The sequence below is a fragment of the Rhinoraja longicauda genome, chromosome 5, assembly GCF_053455715.1.
Source record: "Rhinoraja longicauda isolate Sanriku21f chromosome 5, sRhiLon1.1, whole genome shotgun sequence".
Taxonomy (NCBI): Eukaryota; Metazoa; Chordata; class Chondrichthyes; order Rajiformes; family Arhynchobatidae; genus Rhinoraja; species Rhinoraja longicauda.
In genome coordinates, this window is record NC_135957.1 from 27,780,094 (window position 1) to 27,800,004 (window position 19,911).

The 19,911-nt window shown below is 42.2% G+C and overlaps 1 protein-coding gene across 1 annotated transcript in view; it reads left to right on the forward strand.

Moving 5' to 3' along the window:
• Positions 1 to 404: 404 nt before the first annotated feature.
• sntg2 (syntrophin, gamma 2) overlaps positions 405 to 19,911 on the forward strand; it is a 307,771-nt gene continuing 288,264 nt past the window's right edge. The window contains exon 1 of the mRNA XM_078400085.1: positions 405 to 473. Within this exon, the coding sequence (XP_078256211.1) occupies positions 405 to 473 (69 nt within the window). The remainder of the gene's footprint in view (positions 474 to 19,911) is intronic.

A 19,911-nucleotide genomic window follows, 5' to 3' on the forward strand; every position in this document is an offset into this window, starting at 1 on the left:
TCTCTCTCTCTCCTTCTGTCTCTGTCTGTCCTCTCATTTTCTCTCGCACTCACTTAATCTCTCTCTCTCTCTCTCTCTGCCTCTCTCTCTCTCACTGCCTCTCTCGCTTTCTCTCTCTCTCTGCCTCTCTGCCTCTGCCTCTCTCTCCATCTCTCTCTCTCTCTCTCTCTCTCTCTCTCTCTCTCTCTCTCTCTCTCTGCCTCTCTCTCTCTCTGCCTCTCTCTCTCTCTCTCTCTCCCACTCTTTCTCTCTCTCTCTCACCCTCTCTCTCTTGAGCAGACGCTCGCTCACTTGCTTTCCACCTGGGAGAAGGAAACCTGACCTTTCATTAACTGGCCAGTTGCATAAATGACTCACAAAGCCAGTCTCTGCTCTCTACTCAAAAGCCTCCAGTTGTATGGGAAATGAATGTTGCAGGGAAGCACCTTCCACCACTGCTCGAGCGCCCCATCAGTCTTCTTGTACCGACTTGGGCAAGTACCACAAATTGTCTCTATTTGCATACCGTGACTAAATAGATAGTTTTTAACAGCAACGGTCTGTTGAGAACCTTTATTGATACGCTAATATTGCAGGCATTTTAGTCTTTAATATTGTTGTTCGATGTTTTCTTGTTCTGTTGTTTCGCTGTTGTTTTTTCGCTCATTGCAAACTAGTGTCTTTTCTTTCCTGTTGACTGTTAATGTAAAGCACAGAGGAAGTATGCAACGTCTCTGCCAGGCAATGACGGACAATTCCATCCTGTTAAATCAATACTTAAGAGTTTTTAATTTGTTGAGTGGAAATCTACTCAGTTGCTTTGACATCAGATTAGTGCTTCCTTATCTGTTTAAAATTTGCTAAGGACTGCTGACACCTTCAAGTGATCAAACACCAAGAAACCTGTTCAGTGAAGTGCCTGTAAAAAGTTAAAGCTAATGCTAAAAGGTCGTCCAAATGGACTAAAAGGTAAATAATGTTACTGAAATCAAAACTAAAGATATTGCCTTGTTGGGCTTTTGTGCAGCAGTCTGTATGAAAAAGCCTCAGAGAAGTAGAAATAGTTCATTTCGCCCATTTCAACTTGAAGCCTGAAAATATCGCACCATTAATCTTTACAAATTATAATGTACGGTTGATATCTCTGAAGGTCAATGCACAGTTAATTTTCTGTGACTGGTCAGAAAAGTTCCAGTCTAAATCTTAGAAAGAGTAAAACCTGGCAGCTCTTTTTGAAAGAGGGTGCAAAACTGAATACTCTGTTTGTCTTCTAAATCATTAAAAATGCCTGCAAAAATGTATGTCATGTACGTCTTGCCTTCCCTCTACCCTCTAATGTATGTTAAATCAAAAAGATGATATTGCTGATGATTGGGGCCGATGACAGGAGGCTAATGGATTATTGGAAGGCAGTAAATTTGGCTGATTTAGGCCAGCTAAGTAGGGATTTCTCTCTCTCTTACTGCTGTCAACTGGGCTGCACGAGCAGAACGATGGTTTGCACTCGGCTCTCACTAATCCTCATTCTGAACTCATCCACTGAGCCCTCAGAATGAACATTTTAATACGTTCGATATTATTTAGTCACTTCATACCGCTGTTGAAAGAAGTCGGAAAATCATCAACTCTGAACAATTAAGAACTTACTGGGAGCTTCAATTAAATGATCACTGCATGTCCTTTTCTGGATGACTTGGTGCTTTTCTTAATATATAATTTGTAAAAACAATCATTAGATTTATAAAGTAAATCTTCTGAATAGCGAGTGCAGATCCAGTTCCCACTAACTGCAAAGCTTTGTGACACAGTCAGCATTCATGCCGATTTATGTCAGGGATTTGCTCTCATCACCTGATTTCAAAGCAATGCACAAATGGAAGATAAGACTGTCCTATATTTAGTACATATTATGTCCTAGAAAAGGACAGCTGGTGAGGTTGGAAGGATGGGATTGATTCTGTGCATGTTTTGTCACAACGATTAATTCCTACTCAGGAGTCCCATTACAGTTTTGAAAGATGCACTTGTGTTACATTTTTAGTGTTTCATGTGAAGAACAGCGGGGAGAAGGGGGCTTGGGCCAGTTCTGCATTATGTTGAAATCTCACTGCCAGTCATTGTGTAGCAGCAGGGAGAGTTTTCTAATGACATTTCTTATTCTCCTAAGGATAACCTTGAACTCTCAAGAGTTCCTTGGGAAAATGTGATCAATGCTGCCTCATTCATCACCCTGCTTGAGGTGCACAAAATAAAACATGACTAACAAATGACAATAAAAAATATTCCTTTTACTTCTCCAAAATCAGCAGTGGCAAATCTTCCCCTTAAATTGCCATTAGTTCTCTGTAGGAAGCTAACTGGGCATATATTTAACAAAGAATTGTGCAAATAGATTTAGCTGACATGCACTACTTGAATTCTCCAATGACATTTCTTCAGGGAGGGTGTCTGTCGAATATTTGTCCCACAGTAAAAGTTGATGTAAAGCTTATTTCACTTTTAACTTGAATGTATGCAGTACCTCTTCTGCCATGAAACATTTCTAGGCACTTTACAGAAGAATCATTGAACATTTCACACCAAGTCACCTAAATTGTAGCCATTACAGTTATAGTTTCGAGAAGGGCAGGTCTGGCAGCTCAATGCTCCAGGGTTTTGATGTTTCCGATGTTATCGAGAGGGAGGTAATAGAGGTGGAGTAGCTGCTCTGCTAATCAGGGAGACTGTAGCGGCGGCAGTCAGAGACGCTAAACGGTCCATCCATTGAGAGCATCAAAAATACGAAAGTTGCAATCACTCTAAAGGGAGTGTACTATAGGCCCCTCAATAGCTCGAGGAAGATAGAAGAACAGATATGTCGACAGATTACAGAAAGATGCAAAGGCAACAGGGTTGTCATATGGGTGACTTTAACTTTCCCAATATTGACTGGGACTTACACAGTGCCAAAGGCTAAGACGAGTAAGAATTTGCATGCAATTAGAGGGGCCAAATGGGGCCATGAAATGTCATTGATGAGTTGGATTTTAAATGTTCCAAGGCTTTTGGTATGTACATTAAAAACAAAAGGGTAACCAGGGAAAAGGTAGGACCGCTCGAGGACAAAGGAGAAAATTTATGCTTGGAGTCAGAGGATTTATGTGAAGTTATAAACAAGTTATTTATGTCTATGTTTACCAATAAGGGCATGGAGGGCAGTGAGATCAGTATCGGGAATTCTAAAATGCAAAGGAAGTTTGAGATCAAGAAGGAGGTGGTATTGAGATTTCTTGAAATGCATTAAGGTGGATAAATCCCAAGAGCATGATAGAATCTGTTCCACGTTATTGAGAAAAGGAAGTGAGGAAATTGCAGGAGCCTTGACAAAGATCTTTGTATTTCCTGTAGCCACAGGTGAGGTCCTGGAGGACTAGAGAGTAGCCAATGTTGTTGTTTTATTAAAGAAGTAAAGTGGAGGTATTCCATGAAATTATAGGCTTAATTTAGTTTAAAGATACAGCGAGTCTGCGCTGACTAGCAATCCCTGTACACTAGCACTATCCTACACACTGGGATCAATTTACAATTTTTACTGAAGCCAATTAACCTACAAACCTGTAAGTTTTTGGAGTGTGGGAGGAAACCGGAGCACCTGGGGAAAACCCACGCGGTCACGGGGAGAATGTATAAACTCCATTAAAAAAAGCACTCGTAGTCGGGATTGAACCCAGGTCGGTCTCTGGCGCTGTAAGGGAGCAACTCTACCGCTATGCCACCATGCCACCATGCCGCCCCCATGCACTAGTACGCCACCTGCCCCTTATGAGCCTCACAGCAGTTGGAGGGAAGCTTTTGGAGAAGATTCTTCGGGATAGGATTTACTCGCATTTGGAAGAGAATGTACTAATTAAGGATAATCCATGGCATTGTCCGTGGCATGTCATGTCATGGTTGATTGATCAGAGTAGGGTGATGGATGTTGTCCACGTGGATGTGGGTAAAGCATTTTATAAAGTCGCTCATGGTAGACTGATCCAGAAAATTGAGATGCATGGGATCCCCAGTAACTTGGTCGTTTGAATTCAGAACTGGCTAACTATCTATAGTAAAGCTTAAAATCGCCATTTTTGTTTTTGAGGGGACATAGAACAGCTATATTTGAGTTAGCGGGCATTTGGGAGGACCATTGGTATGAAACAAGATAGTGATCTGGGAAACAAAAGTCTGGGGTAACAGAAGTGGAGATATTGCTATTTTATAAAAGGATGAATATAAACTTGCATTATATAGCATCTTCAACCACAACATAATGGTCTACAAGCATTGTCAGGATAACTGGGATAAAGGCACTTGAAAGTAGTTTAAGATGATCTCGCCCCATTCTATCAAGGTCAGAATCTGTCCAAGTAGGAACATAAACATTTAAAGCTGACGTCCTTGAGATTCTATCTTTTGGGTCCAGAATGGAGATAAAAGAAATGCAGCAAGGGTGAGATGAGGGAGAGAGAGAGAGCTGAGTGTGGAAGAAAGTGAAAAGGAAGAGGATCAGTGCAGAATTTATCTTCCGGGCAGTGTTGGAATGCAATGGTTCTTGTTACTTACAGGAAATAAAATACTTGTAAAGGATCATACTGGTAAAGCTCCTTTCCGATACTTTGTACTACTGAAGGAAAACATTAAGTGAGGAAAATGCAGAGTTGATATGGTGTTAGAGTACAGAGAATAAATTCCACGCATCAATGAGAACAGTGGTTGGACAACTGTTGTTATTATAACAATATTGATGATCACAGTTCAACCAAAATGAAAAGGGTAATTTGAACCAGAATCCACGTGGCTTGAGCTCGAGCTGTATGGCATGTAGTGAATACATGCAAAATATACTGATGACGATCAAAGGAAAGCAAAAAAAAAGCCAGAGGGACAAATGGAAATAACATCAAAGAGTTTTATCTTTCCAATGTAAATATTTGTGGACGAGAAGTGCAGTGAGTTAAGCACTATAACAAAAATCCTTCTGACGTATACAATTTAGTTCTTTTCAATGGGTACTTTTGCATATTGAACTCTCAGTAACTTGCTTGATGTCAGATTAAGCTGCCAATTTTAAGTGACAGAACTATGTTGAGATGTGTAAATGGTCATTAATGCAGAGACACTCATGATTGATGATGACTTCCACTGTGAAATAAATATTTTGGATTTATCCATTTCCTTTAAACATTGAAAAAATATGTCAGCGGCACTTTACAGAAGCTTGAAGCTTCAAACCAAAGAATGAGGTGTTGAGAAGGGTGACTGGGACATGGTCAAAGTGGTAGCTTTAGGTTGGAAATTAAAGTTGGAGAAAGAAGTTCCAAGTTGGAAAGGCTTAAGCAGTAAAGTAAAACTTGGAAGCCAAAGACAAATAAAGGCACATCTGCCAATGTTGGAACTGAGGTGCACATAAAACAAGATAGAGAGAGACCATAGCATGCAACGTAATAGTGATACAACACTGGAGGTGTAGGGAGTATGAACTCAAGATTTGTCTTAAACATATGGATAAAAGTTGCAGTCAGATTTTTGCTTGTAACTTCAAAATAATCAAAATGGACTAACCTTAGGCAGTACTTCAGGGAATAAGTCCAGGGGAAAGCTGGTCAAATGTTTTGAGGTAAGATCCTGAGGATTAGTTCATTGTCAGGAGGTGCATTCAAAATTAAAGTTCCCCTTAAAACGTGGGGAAAAAATTGTCAGCCAGTTATGGCATGTCCCAATCTGAACTGGAATTGTACAACATTGACTGAGCCAGAATTTGCAGCAGAGCTCAGGAAGTTCTCCGGTGAGTATCATGACATTGAGATATCGTGCAAACATACAATTTCTGAACTTGCAAGCTTGGCTCCACCAGTAACTTCCTGGTTAGACTCCAGCATTTAATTCCACACAATGTCCTCTGAACTCCCAAGAATGTACACTGGGGCCTCTGCTGAGCTTCTTAAGCCTAGTGTGATTCATAGCAAGAAAGCAGGCCCTTCAGCCCAACACATCCATGCCGACTAAGATGGCCCATTTACACTGGTCCCATTTACTCACATATGGTCCATTCCACTCTAAACCTTCCAAACCTTTCTGATCCATGACAGGAACAGGAACAGTGAACTCATTTATTTGAATGGCTGGGAATGGCTCTGGAGAACAAGGGCAACTTTGCCTCTCAGATTCTTATTAAAACTTTCCTCTATTACATTAAACCTCTGTCCTCTGGTACATGATTCCACTACTCAGGGTTAAAGACTGTGCATTTACCTAATCTATTCCCCTCAAGATCTAATACATCTCTGTAAGATGTGGTGACTCTGTGGAATTCTTTGCCACAGAAGGCTGTGGAGGCCAAGTCACTGGATATATTTAAGGCAGAGATGGATAGATTCTTGATTAATACGGGTGTCAGAGGTTATGGGGAGAAGGCAGGAGAATGGGGTTAGGAGGGAGAGATAGATCAGCCGTGATTGAATGGTGAAGTAGACTTGATGGGCCAAATGGTCTAATTCTGCTCCTATCATTTATGATCTCATGACCCCCTCAGCTTACCGTGTCCAAGGAATAAAGTCCTAGCCTGCCCAACCTCTCCCTATATCCCAGGCCCTCAAGTCCTGGCAACATCCTTATAAAATCTTCTTTGCACTCTTTCCAGCTTGTCAGGAAACAATGATGAGGGAGTGATGTACTGTCAGAGGGACAATATTGAGTGTGTACTGCAATGTTAGAAGGGGAGTAAAGGAGGGATGTCCACATTATGGAAGGGGCATTACTGAGGCCATGAGTTTCCCCTCACTGAATTGAGTGTTTTCAATGAGTGGCACAGTGGCGCAGCGGGACAGTTGCTGCCGTATAGTGCCAGAGACCCGACTACGGGTGCTGTCTGTATGGAGTTAGTACGTTCTTCCTGTGACCATGTGGGTTTTCCCCGAGTACTCCAGTCTCCTCTCATACTCCAAAGACAAACAGGTTTGGAAGTTAATTGGCGTCGGTAAAAATTATAAATAGTCCCTAGTGTCTAGGTCAGTGTTAATGGTTGGAGTGAACACTGGTCAGCACAGACTCGGTGGGCCAAAGGGCCTGTTTCCACGCTGTATCTCTAACCTAAAATAAACTAAATGACTCAGACTGTCAGGAGAATTTGATGCTTTGCCAGTTTAGACAGCCAACAAAACCTGTGGCCTGGCCCTGCCAGCTGTCAGTTTTTCATCAATCTATGTGTGTGGGTAAGTGGGTAAAGCGGAGGAGGCTGCTAGCAGCACATCAGAGTGTGGCCTCGCCATCAACACAAGACCTCTTGGCCAATCAACAATCAACTCTCCATCACACAATCAACAAAAGACAAGTGTGTACTTTTTTCTGAATGTCAGCACATGAGGAATCAAATCTTGACCTCTTGTCGTTAAATGTTTCAGTAATATTCAAAAATACTTTTTTTTAAATTAAAAAGAATATAAGTGTTTCATAACTTAAAAGTATAAATGTAATCACATTATAAAACTCTTGATATGAAAGGATGGCACAGCGGTAGAGTTGCTGCCTTACAGCGCCAGAGACCTGGGTTTGATCCTGGCTATGGGTGCTGATTGTACATTCTCCCTTTACCGCATGGGTTTTCTCCGGGTGCACCGGTTTCCTCCCACACTTCATAGATGTATCGGTTTGTAGGTTAATTTGCTTCAGTAAAAAATGTAAATTGTCCCTCGTGTATAGGATAGGGCTAAGTTAATGGAATCGCTGGTCGGCGCAGACTTAGTGGGCCGATGGGCCTGTTTCCATGCTGTATCTCTAAACTCAAAGGAAGAGTTTGACACAGCGACTTAATGACTGCGTTCAACCATTGAACAAAAGTGCCAGTTGTGTTGATATTCTTGATATTCTGTTGCATTCAGTTCAATATCCTATAACATAATGCAGTCGCCTCTACAAATTTCCCTGTTTTGTGGATATGACATTCCATTCAATCCTTCTTACTGGGTTGATTATTTCTGTGAAAATTAATTCATGTAAACAATTTAACACTCAAACTAAAACACTGCAAATGTTGAAAATCTGACGTAACACCAGAAAGTGCACAGCAGGCCATCAACCCGATATTTGATTATCTTATTCAATCCATGCAAGCTGTCTTAACTTTTACGACCAGCACTTTCTGTTGTTATTTAACACACAAATGTGCTTGTTATACACTGACATCAGCTTCCATTAACTGCAATAAAACTGGGAAAAATACAATATCAGACTCGTATCCTTTAGCTCCTGAAAGGATGTAATTTTTATTTATCACTTTGTGTGCCCCTTTCAGGACTTCTCTAAATGCTCTACATCTAGTGAGAACCTTGAGGTATAATCCATTTTATAATGAAGGAAATCTGGTTACCAATTTGTACAGAGCAAGCTGCCACAACAGCTGCACGATAATGACCAGGTAACGTGTATTTTCGTAATGGGGATAAATGTTGGTCATGACAATAGTGATAACTCTCCTGCTCTTGTTCGAAATAATTCCACAGTAACCTTAGCACTAACTTGAGACAGTCATACGGTCATAATGTCATAAGGAATAGGAGTAGAATTAGGCTATGCGGCCCATCAAGCCTACTCTGCCATCCAATCATGGCTGATCTATGTCTCCCTCCTAACCCCATTCTCCTGCCTTCTCCCCATAACCTCTGACACCTGTACTAATCAAGAATACCTGTACTAATCAAGACTTCACCAGTACTTCACCTGGTTTGAAAGATGGCCTCTGCAGCAATGTAGACCTCCCTTTGCACTGCCCTGAAATGGTAGACCAGGTTTTAGAGCACAAGTCTCTGCAGTGGAAACTGAATTACAACCTGTTGACATAAAGTCGGCGATCTGCCAAATGAGCCACAAATTGGTTTCGAACATATTTTTGCCAAAGTCTTTTGAAATGCTTGCGCTGCTAACCTTGAGATAAAACCATAAAAAGTACAAAGTACTTTCAGGAGAGGAAGCAATGGAACGAATTTATTCTGGAAATAAAACATAGATTTGAGATCTATATAAAAATGATCATGAAAAATATTTTCTGAAGGCAATTTCCCTGCTGCAGGTAAGACTCATTTTCAAATGCATTGAAAATATGTATTCACATGTTTGTTGTATAACAGTTATACTGCAGGTACTTAATCAGTATTATGCTGGTTTGTAATGCATTCGTAACATAAAATATGCAAATTGACATTGGATTTGACATCCTCTCATTGCATTATTTATATATACAAGTGTCTTTATGCCAGGTTTTTTTCCGTTTCTATGCAGTATTGTGCATGAATGATGTGTAAAATAACATTTTATTTCAAAATAGAATTTATGAAAGATGAAAAGCCTTAATCAAAACTGATTTTGCCACGTTGCTACTTCCCAGACCATGCTGTGATTCATCCCGATAAAATGCTTCCCAGACCATGCTGTGATTCATCCCGATAAAATGCTTCCTACGGTGCATCTGTAGAAGTTGGAAAGTTGTTCTGGACCTGCTGAACGTCCTTAGCCTTCTAAGGAAGTAGAGGCGTTGGTATGCTTTCTTGGCCATTGCTTTGATATGGGTGGTCCAGGACAAGTTGCTGGTGATATTTACTCCTAGGAACTTAATGTTTTCAGCCATCTCTACTTTGGATATTCCTGATCAGGCCCAGGAAAAATATCTATCTCCATATGTTTCAGGACAATCATCATCTCCTCGACTGCTATGCGGACATTCCTCGAGACATTGCCATTAACTTCTCAAGTTCCCTGGTCTTCATGTCTTTATCCATGGTAAAATCAAAGAAGAAATTTTCATTGAGAACGTTGCCCATCTCCTGGAGCTCCAGACAGTGATAACCCCTTTGGTTTCTGAGGGGCCCTGTTCTTTCCTTTTTCCCTTAATACACCTACAAATTATCTTTCGATTCTCCTTAATCTTATTTGCCAGAGCTATCTCATACCCTTTTTTCCCCCCGACAATTTCCATTTAGGTACGATCCTCAATTGCTCATCCTGTTCCATGGATGCAGTTGATCCCAAACTGCCGATGCCTCAACTATGTCTCCTTCTTTTTGACTGGAGCCTCAATTTCTCCCATCATCCTCAAAACTAATCGAACTGTGATCACTGGTCTCAAACTGCTCACCGCTGACACTTCTTCTCACTGGCCCAACCCAATTCCCTATGAGAAGGTCAAGTTTTGTCCTCTCTCTATTGCGTGTGGGAACTTTCCTGAACACACTTAACAAATTCCACCCCTTCTTAGCCCTTGGCACTATGGCAGTTCCAGTTTGCATTGGGTATGTTAAAATCCCATACTATGGCAAGCCTAATGGTCTTGCATTTTGTAATTACATTACGTTCATTTGTTACATTTTTCAGTTCTGTAGCCTGATCAACTTATAACCCAGACTAGTTTTATATGCAGCTTTGATTGTGGAAACAATAGTTCGTTTCATATTTTCTGTCGCTGGTGTCAGAAATATTGATTCTGCAAGCGTTTCAATAAAATATGGCAATGATCTCCAGTCCCTGTTCATTTATATCATCCATCAAATATATGCAATCTGTTTCAACGTGAACATATGGTAGTCACTGAGGGTGTAGGAATAATTTCAGAAAACAACTTAAAAGATTTCCCTTGGAAAGTCAAAGTGTTTTCTGTGATGTATTATTGTAAGTTGTGATTCACTACTGAACAGATTGTTATACTTTCAATGCCTGTCGCCATCAATGTCTTGTCGGTTCGCAATGAAGCGTGAGGATTGATTAAAGTGACACCCTTTCAAAGTTAACATCTTCTTATGCTGTACTACTTACAGAAGGTGTGCGTGTTCCTCTTTGGTGGAGGAACACAGCCTATTAACTGGGTGTCTTTGAAGGTAACTTCCAGGAGCACTTACGCAGATGTTGCATGATGTTCAATGCATGGAACCCAAAGGAAGAAGAGGCATTCTCCTCCACAAGCATTCCATCTTGTGGCTGGCATTGTGGCGCAGCAGTAGAGCTGCTGCCTTACAGCATCAAAGACCCCGGATCAACCCTCATTGCGGGTGCTGTCTGTCCGGAGTTTGTACATTCCCCCCGTGACCCCCTGGGTTTGCCCTGGGTGCTCTGGTTTCCTCCAACACTCCAATAATGTACAGGTTTGTAGGTTAATTGGCTTTGGTAAAGGGTGTAAATTGTCCCCTAGTGTGTAAGATACAGTTAGTGTACGGGATCGCTAGTCGGCGTAGACCCGGTGGCCAGATGGGCCAGTTTCCACCTCTGTATCTCTAAACTAAACCAAAAAAATCTTTCTCTCAACTGTCTTGTGAATTTATTCTTGGTTTCAAGTGGATCTAAAGTAGTGTGCATCTGTATTCACATTAGCTTTAGACTAGCTTGGGACTGATTTTTTTTTAAAGTGCTTCTTGGTTGCATAAATGTGATTTTTCAGATTTAAAAAAAAATAGAGAAATATAAAATCTTACTATTCAGAAGGAGCCCAGTCAACCAGTCATATGCGTTAAAATTTGGCAAAACTGAGTTTCGGCTCCTGCCAATATTTGCAAGGTGTTTTTTTTAACACTGGTTTGTTACAAGATCTCTCCCATCCTCCCTCCCATCTATGGTTCCACAAGTTTCTTCGTTCAACAATTCTAATCGTGTCAAGTTTATTGTAATACTCACAAGTATGGTGAGGTACAGGTACAATGAAATTCTTGCTTGCAACACATAGACTCGGACAACACAGACAAATATAAATTAAACATAAATTGTATCATTTAGTGAAAAGAAAAAACCTGCAAAAATAAACTTTAGAACTTAAAATACAAAAACACAATCAGAAAATAGTGCAAGGGGTGGTCGATTGTGTTCCGTTGCCGATGTAGGGTTAGGATTGTGCAGGTCAGTCCTGATAGTTGGAGGAAAGTAGCAATTCCTGATCCTGGTATTGTGGGTCTTCGGGCCTCTTTACCTCCTGCCTCATTTCTCCAATCTCTTTTTTAATGTTTTTATTCTGAGTCAAATCACTCTTCAGCTTGCTGTTTGGCCCTGACCAAACCTCCGCTCATTGATAAATAAACTCCACTTGACAGCATTATCTACACCAATACTTTCCCAATGTGACAGTTGACTGATCGGGGAATAATTCGCTGTATTAAATAATAAACGCCTGCTAGAACAGGGGTACCAAACTCATTTTAGGTCACGGGCCAGAATGGGCAAAATGTGACTTCACGCGGGCCGGATCAGTTGTGCATGCACAAACGCACGCGTGCTCACACAGCTTTCGGTGCCTTCGTTTTTTCAACCTGCTCTCATGTGTCTCAGTCTCTGCTATAACTACAAAGTGTTTCACTTTACGAATTTTGTTTCTAATGAAGAAGATTGCCTAGCAAGCATTACTTTTATGATTGGTATCTAGGCCAATAGAATGGATGTGGAAATAATGTTTCCAGTAATAGGAGAGTCTAGGACCAGAGGTCACAGCATCAGAATAAAAGGTCATACATTCAAAATGGAGATGAGGAGGAATGGGTGGTGAATCTGTGGAATTAATTGCTACAGACTGCGGTGGAGGCCGAGACATTGGGTATTTTTGAGGCAGAGATTGATTAGGTTACTGGGAGAAAGAAGACAATAGAATGTGGTTGAGAGAGAAAATAGATCAGCCATGGTTGAATGGCAAAGTAGATGATGGGCTAAATGGGCTAATTCTATTCCCCTGAATTATAGTCTTCCTACAGTGTTTATGTTTTGCCCACAATGGGCTGGCTGTGTGGTGAACAGCCAAACAGTAGCTACCTGACATGGTGAAAGATGGTCTGTCCATCATCTCACCTGAAGGCCCCACTCCCCATCCTTCTCCTTATGTCTTTCTTCCTTCCCCTCACATCCTCTCCCCTCACTTCTCATGTACTTCTCTACCCTCACCTTCTCCCTCACCTGCCCTCTCCCTTTCCTCAGCCTATCCCTTCTCTCATCCCCACTTCCTTCCTTCCAACTATTCCCCCACTCCCCTCCCTTACTTCATCCTCTCTCTTTCCCTACCTTGTCCCTAAATACCCTCCCTTCCCTTATCCCTAAACACCATTCCTTCTCTCACCCCCTTCCCCTCCTTCCCTACTTCCTTTCTTTGCCATCTACCCCACTCCCCTCCCTCGACACCCTCTCTTTCCTTCCTCTTCTCTAAAAACCCTCCCTTTCCTCATCTACTCCCCCCCCCTCCTTTACCACCACTTTCTCCCTTCTATTCCCTATTCCCGCATAACTACCAGCATGTCTTCACATCCCACCCAACCTTAACCCAAACCCAGAGCCCCCACCCTGGAGAGCAGCTCAGATTTTGGATCACTGGCTGCGGCCCCATTCACAGTGCGGCAACTTCCCACCAGCCTCTATCCATGCACTCACTGGGTCTCAGGTACATGGTGGCGGTCTCTGTGGAGGCAGCCCAGGCACTTCCCAGTGTCCACTACAACGCTGAGACTCCCCACCTTCCCCAGCGCCAGCCCCTTCCACCTGAAGTTTATGGGTACAAGGCAGGAGATAGGGTTTAGAAGGCAAAATAGATCAGCCATGATTGAATGGCGGAGTAGACTTGATGGGCTGAGAGGCCTAATTCTGCTCCTATGTCTTATGGTCTTCTGGAAACTTGAGAATGGGTGGCAGGAAAGGAAGTTGATTGTTCAAACAATTTCATGGCAACTATTAAGAGAAAAGGGAATGAGACTCACAAACAAGATGATTTTGGAAAAAACACAGAGTTAGAATTGAGTTTTGTTAGAGTTCAGAGCAACATAGTAGTTTGACCAGGAAGATTATGGGAGAAAGTGAAGGATAAGGGAGCCTGAAAGAATGGCCTTAGCTGGAGATCCATGGGAGAACATAATCTGTGATTGCCTTTATGTAATAATCATGTTGTATGTGGAGAGATCGTGTAAGATGTTGCATCTCTAGGGATGGCTGGAAGAAATATAGAGGACAGTATATATTGCAAGGGGAGACTTATTCTGGAAAGGAGGAGATTGTGAGCAAATAAGGTTGAGAAGAGAATTATAATCATCGATGATGAGAGTTTTCAAGGTGCAGAGGCTGAGCAGAGAGAACACAAACAATATACTTGTAAGAAATGTATCATGAAGGAGGATTTTAAATGAGAAGCATAAGCATGAAACAAGATGAAGAGTAAGCAGTGAAGCATTAGAGAGCAGGGAGACTTGGCTGTAGGTCTACTGGAATTGAGCCGATGGAACAGTGACCAGTATGGTTCTTGCTTCACATCGTCAAATTTCTGATACACCAGAGGTGCATTTGTAGATCATCAGCCCTACTGTACATCATTGTGGGCAAAGTATGCTGCCCGATCCTCCCCTTTCAAGGCCAGGCTCAAGGAGATGAAGAGGTTCCTGTCCCGTCAAATGGGAGGATGAGGCACAGCATGGCTTGTATAATAGTTGAAGGAGGGAGCTGAGGTACCTGATGGGAGGCATGGGGGGGGGGGGGGGGGGGATTTGAGTGATCGGGTTGGAGACCAGCATCAAGCGACAACAACAATGGTGGGGGATTCCAACTGGGTGGTCACTGCTCAGGGGGTTGGTGGTCAGAGTTTGTAGCACATGGTGGGTTTCTGTAGTCTATAAAAAAAGACCAATCTAAATGGGCTGAATGGTCTATTTCCACATCACAGTTCCATTGCACTTTAAATGGCACTTTGTTGATCACTAAACATTATATTTTGAGATCCTTCTGTTCCTACAGTTTGTTGGAGCTTGTGTTTTGATACATAAGACATTTTCTCAATTATATCCCTTTTTTTAATATGTTTGATGTTACTTCTTTCAAGAACCTTGAGACCTGATGTAACTGAATTGAGTTAATTTATTTCTAGCTGAGAAAACCTTGGTGGCCAGCTGGACTATTCCTCCTCCTCTTAAGTTCAAGTGTATAAATTGTTACTTTTTGACTAAAGTCCAGTTTTTACTTCAGTCCAGTTTTTACTTCAGTCCACCAGAGGGTGCTGGAATGAATGATAATAAATTGAGATTTTTTGCATATCAAATTGGAGTAATGTGTACAATTCTGGTTACCCCATTACAGAAAGGGTGTAGAAGCTGCGGAGAAGGCGCAGAAGAGCTTTACCAGAATGCTGCCTGGATTAAAGTGCATTAACTATAAGGGGAGGTTAAACAAGCTTAGATTGTTTTCTCTGGAGCGTTGGAGGTTGAGTGATTGGATAGAGGTTTATGAAATTTTGTGAAGCATTCGTAGGACAGTCAGAACCTTTATCCAAGGGTGGAAATGTCAATGACTAGAGGGCATTGCTTTAAGGTGAGAGGTGTTAAGTTTAATAGAGATGTATAGGGCAAGTTTTCTCACATGCTGTCAATGGTGGTGCTGGAAACAGATACAATAGTGGTATACAGAAGGCTTTTCGAAAGGCACATGTATATGATAGGAATTGAGGAATATGGATCGCGTGCAGGCGGAGGAATCAGTTTATGGGCTGAAGAACCTTTTCCTGTTCTTTCTGTTTTGTGTTCCATATTCTTGCATTGAATCTGATGCTCCTTTTAATTATGTCTGTTCATCAAATTTGATTCAGTATTTTACGTTTTTGGAAACGTTTAAATAGTGCACAGCAACGCATTAGATTTGAGTAATTCTTGAGTTTGCTGGAAATTAAAATGAGAAGCAAGCTTGTATTTTGTCAATTTAATAGCCCTGCCAAGGATATGTGCATTAATGTCGTCAGGTTCTGTAAAAATAATTTATCTCGATGAGATTAGGTAAGATTCCTAAAAGACATATCGGTTGAATCAGCTGACCCTCAGTCACAGTTTCCAAGTGTTGATCGAGTGGAGTACAAGAAGTTGCGGTGTCAGATTTCTTTGATTGATTAAATTACCCTGTTAAACTCAGTCAATTATTTCGAGTTTCAGCTGGAACATGTTGTAGAACCTGGAAGTGCAGAGAATCTTTTAATGCTTGTTGGAAAAAAGGAGGCCAAATGTATTGGGATCACTTTGTAAGATACTGGAGGAGATCTAGTTAGTTAAACAAAAAATGTAATTCTTCTGGAAACATGGTTCCTCCTCTGTTGTAGTTGATGGATTCCTCACATGCATTTCCTCCATTTACCATACATCTGCTTTCATCTCCTCTTTCCTCAGACAGGATGGGGATAGAATTTGTTTGGTCTTCATCTTTCACTCACTCACCCACACACCAGTACACCATTCTTTGCCATTTCTGCCAGCTGCAATGGGATCCCAGCATCAGTCACATCTTCCTATCTCATTCCCGCCCCACTTTCTACTTCCAGCAGCGGCTACTCTCTCCATGCCGCCTGGTCTGGTCATCCCTTCCCATCCACCCCCAGGTACTTTGCCCTGCAACCAAAGGAAGGTACAACATTCGTCCCATCACCTCCTCTCTCATCGCTATTCAGGGACCTAAACACTTGTTGTGGGTGAGGCAGAGATTTGCATACATTGACTCCAACCTTGTCCATTGCATTCGGCGCTCATGATGTGGCCTCTTCTATATCGGCAAAACCAAGCACAGACCAGGCAACCATTTTGCATACTATCTGTGCTATGTCCGTCATGGCCATCCTGAACCTCTGGGTGCATGTCAGCTCAGCCTTCTTTCACACATCATCAGCAACTTGCCCGTCCTCTGCCTTCTCCACTGCCACAGTGAGGCCCAATACACACTTGAAGGGCAACACCTCACTTCCCACTTGATTAGTCTACAACCCAATAGTGCAAACATTGAGTTTTCCAGTTTCAGATATCATACTGTTAACTGCTAACTGCTGGAATACATAATGTTCCTTTTCCATTCCCACCAGTTCATCCAGTTTCTTTCCCCTTTAGTTCACCTTTTTCCATCCCTCTCCTTGTTAACAAGAATTATTACTTTTCCCATCTTGTTTTATCAACCCTTCATCAAAAGTGCAAGAGAATAACTGCAGATGCTGGTACAAATCGAAGGTATTTATTCACAAAATGCTGGAGTAACTCAGCAGGTCAGGCAGCATCTCAGGAGAGAAGGAATGGGCAACGTTTCGGGTCGAGACCCTTCTTCAGACTGAAGAAGGGTCTCGACCGAAACGTCGCCCATTCCTTCTCTCCTGAGATGCTGCCTGACCTGCTGAGTTACTCCAGCATTTTGTGATTAAAAACCCTTTATCAATATATCTATATTTCCCTTTGTTCACCATTGCTATTCTCTTCCCCCTCCCATACCTTGTTGCATGTGCCCACTCTTTCCATTCCCCCCTCACTTATCTGGTTCCACTCATACCAGCGACTGTCTCACCTACTTCTCTATTCTGGTTATCTTCCCTCTACATCCTCAGACCTGATACAGGCTCTTTGTCCCAAAATGTCCTTTTGTTTCCACAGATGCTGCTTGACCCTTGAGTTCTTTCTGCAGTTTATTATTTTTGCTCCATTTTTCAGCATTTGCAATCTCTGGTATCTCCAAATTAACAAAATACTTTATTAACCAAAAATAACCTGCTGAAAAATGTGTACTTTTCCTCTGTGGGGGGCCTACTCTACTGAGACAAGCAGGTTACTAATTTGCAGAGAAAAGTCTCCCTAACTATAATAAATCCAGAAAACAGCCAGTCTCGTGAGGAAATCCTTTAAGAGGCTGTATATCCAATATTACATAAGGCACAAAAGCTACAGCAGAGAACTACAATAAAACAAATAGAAGGTTTTATTGAGGATGATCATTGTATGTTCACGATCCCCAGAGAGATCCTCAGAGAAGTAGATGAATCACATCATGCATATTTTTAAATTTTTATTTGTGTCATCACACAACTGTTTGCCAATAGCGAGCAAATTTTAGTGCCACGTCGTTGGCCTCTGCAAGATCCTTTACAGTGCATGTGTCCTGCAGCATGTGACAGCTCAGGAGATGCTTCATAGTCTGGAGGCCCCGTCCGCACTTGCAGTCTGTCACATCTTCAGTATATCCCCACTTCAGCATGTTCGATTTGCTCCTCCCCATGCCTGTCCGCAGTCTATTGAGACTGCGCCAGGTTAACCACGGTTGGTCAAAACCTGGTGGGAGTTTCTCAGAGGGATCGATTGCCATGTGATTGCCTTCTGGAGATTTCTCTAGTCTCTCTCCCCAGAGTTTGCTGCTGTGTGTCATATCCACGGATTCAATCAGATCCTGCCACGACTTGCGTCGATCAGATGCGATAGCTGCAGTAGGAGCTTCCCCGGTGGCTATAGTATCAGCAGAAAAGGGGTCGGCTTCATACTTCTCCTTGCATAAGGCATATATGGCAGCAGAATCTGGGGAAAGGCCAGGTACTTATTCCCTGCGGCAGCCTCGAGGGATATGTCTTCTCGACGACTTCCATACTCTTAGCACTAATTAGTCAGGTGTAGACTCCAAATCCCCAATCGACTGGTCAAGGACAGTAGCAAAGCCCTGCCAGTCCGCCTTTATGAAGTTGAAATGCCTTCGCAGGGGTATTATCTCAGGTTGGACAACTGCTTGAAGTTGGATCCCTATTGGGCGGCACGGTGGCGCAGCGGTAAAGTTGCTGCCTTACAGCGAATGCAGCGCCGGAGACTCAGGTTCGATCCTCACTACGGGCGCCGTCTGTACGGAGTTTGTACGTTCTCCCCGTGACCTGCGTGGGTTTTCTCCGAGATCTTCGGTTTCCTCCCACTCCAAAGACGTACAGGTATGTAGGTTAATTGACTGGGTAAAATGTAAAAATTGTCCCTAGTGTGTGTAGGATAGTGTTAGTGTGCGGGGATCGCTGGGCGGCGCGGACTCGGTGGGCCGAAGGGCCTGTTTCCGCGCTGTATCTCTAAAAAAAAATCTAAAGTCTATTGGACGATGTTGGGATTTGGGAATGGGATCAAGGACAAATTTGGAGCTCATGGGCGCTAGGTTGAAACTGACAAAAATGAGGTCTGGGTTATATCCCCTTCTCCATCGTCCACTGTTGAATGACCGTGGAAGCTTAGGGTTATGGATGAGATGGAGGTTGTGTGTGTCCATCCAGTTTTCCAACAGCTCTCCATTCCCGTCTGTATCTTGATAGTCCCATCGATTACTGTGGCAATTAAAGTCTCCTATGAAGATTTTGTTTCTGCACTTACCAACCACTTTAGGAGACATATGAAACTCCAGAGTGGGTGGTTTGTAGACAGAGGTGATCGAAATGTCTCCATCAACATGCACTGTCAATACTTCAATATCATTCTCAGCAAATATAGATGTAGAACAGACTGGGATGCCTAATTTGAAAAAAATTGCACTGCCAAAATGTTCATGTGGTCTTTCAGCCACCAATTTCATGCCAGGAATATGGAGTCGGATGTCATCTGGGCCACGATGTGTCTCTTGCAAATACAGAGCTTGACACTGATTACTGACACAGATGTCATCTAGTAGCTCCTGTTTAGCTGCTGAAATTCCTTCAACTTTGAAAGACAGAACTGTGATTGCTGGTCCTGAAAAGGACCTTCTGTCTTGTTCTTGAGGTAACATTGCCTCTGGATCGGGGAATAGTAGTTGGTAGTGATGGATACAGTGTGTGGTGTGGTAGCAGGATTCGCCGATACTTGTAGATTCTGACAGGGACTGTGATGAGAACGCTCCTGCTATGGCCCCCATCATGCATATTGATAGTTTAGGATTTTCAATTTTTTAATGTTTTGTAATTATTCTGACTGTAGATCCATAACAGAGTTTGCCCCAAAGAGCACTTTTTTGCAGTTTATATATTTTTCTCTAGAATTCAGCATTTGCAATCTGTTGCATCTCCAAACTAAAAATACATTATTAACCAAAATAACCTACAGGAAAATATTGTACTTTTCTTCTGTTGATTAGCTTTAGTATTTAGAACTACATAATGCAGCACAATAAGTAGCGCAGTTCCTTGTGTATGCCTGCTAT